Raw genomic sequence first — 7,073 nt, 5'->3', positions numbered from 1 at the left:
ACCTTTTAAAAAAGTGTCAATTTCGTCCATACTTGATAAAATTTGCCTCAATTAAGTCTCTCCCGTTAAATATGCGAAAATGGAGTTAACTTTTCTTTCTCTCACTTCTGCTCCTCTGCAATGCATCAGCTTTTTATCAGTGCTATCATCATCTCACTATCCTTGACGTGATCCTTTATATAAAACATGTGAATTAATGCTCATAGTTTCTCCAAATAATTATGAGTTAATGATTAAACAAACTAAAATATATTGGGTCTCATTCCTAATTTTTGGTATTTGTCTAATTCTCTCCTTCTCTAATGAATAAATTATTAAAAATTTAAAATATACATAAGAATAAGATTTATAAAAATAATAAATATGATTTCAACTGTGAAAAAACTCTTCAAAAATTTAAGTTTGTGTATCGTATATAATTAAGGGTTAACTAGATTTTTATTCCTAAACAATTTTTAAAAATTGTATTTTGTTTTTAAACTATATTTATTTGTATTGAAGAAAAGTTATGTAAAAGTAATTTTTAACAAAATATATGTTTAAGTTATATTACACTACAATGTAAAGTTCTATTATTTTGCCTTATTTTTATAAAGTAAAAAAAACCATACATTTATTTTAAGGATGAAACACATTCTTAAAAATAATTTAATAAAAAAACATATTTAATCTTATAATTAATGACTAAATAATATAGATATACACATAATATAACAGTAATATTTACTCAATAAAAAAAACTCTATCTTGAAAACATAAGTTTTGTCATTAAACCAAATTAAAGGAATGGAGTGTGTATGAGCCTTGTAAGAATCCTTATATTAGAGTAAAAGTTGCTAACCAATAATCTTAAAAATGATATGAAATAGTAAAATCCACAGTAATAAGCTTTAATGTATTTTTAGTGAATTTTATTGTGCCATGTCAATTTTAATATATTTTTTTACTACTTGTGTAATGTATGAGTTTCATTAGATTATTATTTTTCTAATTAATATTTTATTTTGTTGTTGAAAAACATATATACTCTTCGAGGAATTGTTTTTTATTCTTATAATTCAACATTTTTACAACTTTTAAATTTTGTTATCACTTTTATTACAGTAAAATAGTCTTATAAAACTCATTTTTTTAATTAATGTTTTATGGGTTAAATATATTTTTTATTTTCAAATTATTATAAAAGATTATGTTCGTTTATAAATTAAATTATAAATTATTATATTTTTACAATTTATGAAAGTAATATAAAATATATTTTCAACTCATCAGTCTTTCGAATAAAAGTTTATTCACACAATAAATAAATAAATATATATATATATATATATATATAAATAATATGTGTGTTTTTCTTAAAAAAGTTTCAACTTTTAAAAAGAAAACATAATAAGTCTCTAATATTAAATTGATAAAATTCTGATATAACAAAAGTGTATATAATTACTTCACAAAATGATTTATGTGTCAGGAAGTAAATCATACACTGATAAAAAGCTGACAAGAGTTGCTGCGAGAAGTAGAAGAAAGAGAAAGAAAAACTAATGTCATTTCCGCATATTTAACGGAAGAGACTTGAGACAAATTTTATCAATTATGGACGAAATTGACACTTTTTTAAAAGGTTGGATCAACTTGATACACTAGAGCGAAACTAAGGACAAATAAGGCTATTAAACATAGTTTTAATTTTCGTATGTTAATTATTTTGTATGTAAGTTCAAGTATAATTTTAAGTATATTTGTATAATCATATAATTTAATTTAATTTATATAAATTTTAATAAAAATATTTGTTTTTATATTCAAATTTTAAAATTTTCCGTTTAATTACTTCATTGGATACACATATTACTTTCATGTTCGAATTATTTCACAATTATAAAATTTTAATATTTTTTCAATTCAATAGTTATTTAAAGAAATGTTTACTAAGTTAAATTAATACCTTTATATTATTTATTTAAAATGTATTTAAATAGTAGTTATATACGCGTGATGATACGAATCTTCATTTCAAATTTTGAAATTTTTATTACTTTTAAAGTTTAAAACGTATCACTGATTAATGATAAATTATATTTATATTTACATTCATTCTTAACTGTTTACTAATTTTATTTTGACGTACATATAATTTGAAGTTCCCAACTTTCTAAATCATATAATTTTAACATTTTTTTAATTTAAGTTAAATGTATGTAAATTAAGTCAATTAACGAATTTTTAAAATCTCTAATTATATTTATATTTACATTGAATTTTTTTTATTTACATGGTGCTATGAATTCCCCTTTTGAAATTTTTAATTTGTATTATTTTACAATTTTTTAATAATGATCTATCATCACTTACAAAAGTTATATTTTCATATCAATATATATTTTTATGTTATATTTAGTGACTTCAATATTTAAATATAGATTTTTTTATTAATTTATTATTTTAATATGGATTTGTATACTTAATATTTGAATTTTAATCTTTTGTACCAAATTTAAATAATTATTATTATATATCATTTAATTTTACTTTATTTTAATTAGTTTTTATTGTACTTCATTTTTTAATTATTTTAACCATATTGTTCTTAATGTGTGAGAATTCAATAATTTATATTTTAGAATTAAATTTTTTTTAATAAAAGTTCAATTCAACCTATTTAAATTTATAAATTTTTAAAACTCAATTAATTCTTATTTCTATTATAAAAATTAGCTTTTAAAAATCGTTTATAAAATTTGATAAATTCAATGAATTTAATCAGTTTAAATTGGCTACAAATATCATTTTATAAAATGATAAGAGAATTCATAGTAAGGTAACAGTAATTATGCAAAGAAAGCAAAAACAAATAGAATGAAGAATATAACACATTTAGATTTAGAATTTAACATCCCAATTTAGTAATATAAAACTATTAAAATTAGAGCTGTCAAGTAAGCCCCTTTAATAAGATTTGGCCCTAACCCATGTGGGTTGGGGCCAAAACAAGGCCAAAAATAACCCTTCACTAAAAAAGCCCACAGGGCTAAAAACCCCAAAGCCCTATGGGTTAGGGCCAGCCCATGGGCTTTTCTTTTTACAAAATTTTAACTCCTCTTCTAGAGTTAAGGATGTGAAACTGCTATTTGTTATCAATTCATATGTTTGATAATAAACAGGCCACTTATTTGCGAGAAAATAGGAAATGTAACAGTTAGTGTGCAATCATGGACGATGATGTAATACAGAAAAGGTGATTCCATCAATATAATTCTCAATTTACTAAAAGAGTAGATCAGTAACACGGTAGAAGTTGAAGGCAGTGAATATTAGGACAACAACCCCCACTATAGTAGATCTGCTTCTCCAAGGGTCTCTGAAGTAAACCCACCTCAATGTCCCCATTGCCCATTTCCAAGCATTGTTGTGGTGTTCATTAACATCTTCCATGATCTGGTGGTAGCATGTTGAATTTGTCACATGTTTGCAAAGATCATTAACCAGATTTGCCAATTCTTGATCACTTCCCAGTTCATGGACAATAATTTCTTTCTCAACCAGCAACTCTGCATCATCTTTGGAGTGAATAAAAGAGTCAATCAGAGAAACATAGTTGAAGATGTAAGGTTCTTCAGGATAGTGACACTGCTCAAATGCTATTAGGTTCCTCAGAACACACTCTGTTGTGTGGTCTACTTTCAACTGGGGGATCTGAAACCGAGCTTTGAACAACTTGCAGCATGGCAAACAACCCAAGCAAACAAACCAGCTGAAGAATCGTTTCTTCTCAAACTTGCTTAGACAGAGAGGTTTAGTCTAATACACTCATGAAAAGGGAAAAATACCAAAGAGGAAAACTATACAAACAAGAATGTACAAAAATCAGAATCAAATGTAAAATGAAACTTGCTCATAAACTCCTTATAAATTAACAATATTATTAACTACTTGCTTCACAAAATTAACCACATGGTGTCATTAACCCCTTATAAAGCAAACTTAACCAGTGTGAAATATTTCAATACTCTTTTCTGTATTACATCATCTTTTCTGTATAAATGAACAATATTTTTAGTAGGTCTTCAATAAACATATTGTTGGGTCAGGAAAACTGCTTTTGAAAAGGGAAAGACGTGACCCAGAAAACAACCCGTTAAACTTAAAACCGATTAACCATAGCTGGGATGAGAAAGGGCATTTCCCCCAAACTATAAAACTATTCTTCATTTTTTTTACTCACGCACCTAAAAAATAAAACCCAAAATAAATGGAGTTTATGCTTTCTTCTGTTCAGAGTTAAACTTCTTTTGCTTAACGTTTTTCCTAGATAAAGATATGAAGAGTCAATGAAATTGAAGCCGAGAGTTAGAACTTTGCATTTAAAAAATTATCAACTAAAGAATGGCTGAGAAAAACTAGTGACATGCAAAGTTTAATCTACCATTCATTCTAATAAACAGACTTGTAATTAGTGTTGAGACAAGTAAAGAAATTTAGCATATAAATGCATAAAACAGAAGACAAAAACATATATTCTTCCACCTATTTACCTACCTTTAAATTCAAATCAGAGCATAAACAGAAGACAGAAACATTATGGTATTAAATAACACTGTTTTCCACTCTACCCATCAACTAGCATAAACAGAGAACTTTTACAGGTTGTATATACAAAATCATGTCTAAAAATGTGCAAAAATGTATATACAAAATCAGAAAGTGGTATATAAAATTTCAGAGGAAAAATAAAACAAGGGTAAAGGACCAACCTGTTGCAACAATGAAGAACACAGTGAAAGAACGTTGAAGAACGGAAGGGAGTTCGCAATAGCCGTGAATCAATTCTTTAGTTGTTAATGCCCTAGAAAATGATGGAGGACGTGAGCCCCTTGGCCTTGCGGAAGGGAGAGAACGAAGAAACCGAGTCGTGGATGAGTCGTGGAAGAGAAGAATTCGCGAAAGATGTTGAGTGAAAAGATGAAATTTCGGATTGAGGGCCAGCCCCACCCCATCCCAAACCCAACCCCCCTCCTAGGGGCTTTGGGGGCTGGGGCTTCAGAAAAGCCCCCCATTAAATGGGCCAAAGAAAATGGACTTAATTTTAAATGGGGCTAGGGCCAACCCATGGGGTTGGGGTTCAGTTGACAGCTCTAATTAAAATGAACCTTATATTAATAATGATAAAACAGAACTAGAGATTTTTGCGAAGAATAAAATTCTACACCTGAAGAATAAAGTACAACCTCTACTGCAAGCTTCACTCCCAACCTCCCGCTGAGTTAACTGAAAGATTGTATCCCTAAACTCACACCATTAAGGTGATCGTCGCAATAGAGAAACCACAAACAAAGACAGACCACAAAAAATGCAAGGGTAAGCTAGTTTACAATTGAGAAACGATATATATAAACTCATTTAAAACATGTTATATACAACCAACATATCACTACACAATTATCAAACCCTTTATGCGGAACAATTATTATGATTGGACTGTCCGGACTTAGAATGATTGTCGAGCTATGGCAGGTTGTGCACTTGTGGTGGCCTCTACTGCTTTGCAAAGTCATTGCCACGAGTTTCACCCTACCACACACACAAGGTTAGTATGTTACCGCGCAATAAGCCTCCAAGTAGAGCCTACACTAGGACCTCCTACTATTCTCACCACATGAATCAATCCTCTGTATGTGAGAATGAAAGATCATTAGAGTGTTAGGATAACCCCCAAGACTGAGCTCCTGCATTCATTCTAAACATACTTGAATCTCAACAAGAGATTTCACTTTGGATCATAATATAGGGCATCACCATGTAACCTCTCCGAGAGGATCATGGAATTACGTCCATCAACCATATTTTGAAATCACATATTTTCACTTTATAACATAACTCGTGATAATAACCAATTATGTAATGTAAGACAAACTTAAACATACTTCATATTGCACTCAACAATTCATTTAAATCAACTTAAGACTAAAAGAAAAGAGTGACCTAAACCTGGATCATTCGCACAGCGCATACAATCGCAGAGCGAATCCAGAGGTTTCTCGCACAGCGACCCAACTCGCTGTGCGAATAAACTTTCAGTAGAACCAGACCTCAACCCCCTTCGCATAGCGTCCCAACTCGCTATACGAAAGTCTAGATAGTGGCCCAAACCCCCTAAACACTCGCTATGCGCCACCTTTCGCTATTCGAATTAATTTGGCAGTGACCCGAGACCACCTCCCGTCGCTCAGCTAAATGATTCGCTGTGTGAATCATCAAACAAAGATCAAACACCATATCCATTCGCACAACGCACCCCCTCGTTGTACGAATTGCTCAAACATATAACAACTCTCCAAGACCACTTGCTGTGCGAATCCATTCGCAAAACGAGTCTGCATAATTATGTAGCACGAATTCTGTAGAATTAAGCAACCCAACCCAAGTTTACCAATTCTAACTATTTTTCTCAACTTCTAACATTCCTAAATTGTGTTATATACCTAATTAGACTTGACTAAATGTTCCTAAACCTTTCTAACATCAATCTAAAGTGTTTATGGATCAATTCCTACTCTAGAACATCAAATTTATCAACTTAGGGACCCAAATCACAATCTACCACTTGTGGCACAATTTCAAGCAACTTAAGAACTCAAGCAAGTCCTAATTGACTTACCAAAACTCTCCAAAGTGATCATTTTAGCATAGAACTTCTAACTCAAGTTTTCACTAGTTTACTTCCTCAAATTGAGTTCTAAACCAAGTACAACTCTACCTTATCTATCACCAAACCTTCTCCCCTCATATTTCATCCATTTTAAACATCTTAACCACTCACAACACACTCAAAATAAACTTCACATACTCCAAACCAGTTCACAAGACTTCTTTCACAGTTTTCACTTTTTAAGACCTCATTCCTAGACCAAAATAACCTATAACCAAGAGTAACCCTTACTCCCAATAATTCCATCATCACAATTCACTTTATCAACACTAAATTCAACATCAATCTCATATATAAATAGATTCAACATATTATACATCATTCATCAACACACAAAACGTTAAACACCTTATTGATTTCTCTA

The 7,073-nt window shown here is 30.0% G+C and overlaps 1 protein-coding gene across 1 annotated transcript; it reads right to left on the bottom strand.

Moving 5' to 3' along the window:
- Positions 1 to 3,205: 3,205 nt before the first annotated feature.
- Positions 3,206 to 4,183, bottom strand: LOC148194128 (putative UPF0481 protein At3g02645). The gene is made up of 2 exons (XM_088097122.1): positions 4,160 to 4,183; positions 3,206 to 3,801 (listed from the first exon to the last, which is right to left on the bottom strand). The coding sequence occupies exons 1-2, from the start codon at positions 4,181 to 4,183 to the stop codon at positions 3,268 to 3,270; spliced, it is 558 nt and encodes a 185-aa protein (XP_087953248.1). The 3' UTR covers positions 3,206 to 3,267.
- Positions 4,184 to 7,073: the final 2,890 nt, after the last annotated feature.

Source organism: Vigna umbellata, chromosome 8, assembly GCF_029865625.1.
Source record: "Vigna umbellata cultivar VRB3 chromosome 8, Vumbellata_1.0, whole genome shotgun sequence".
Lineage (NCBI taxonomy): Eukaryota > Viridiplantae > Streptophyta > Magnoliopsida > Fabales > Fabaceae > Vigna > Vigna umbellata.
Note: the sequence above shows the minus strand (reverse complement) of the source record. Positions and strands in the feature narration are given on the sequence as shown.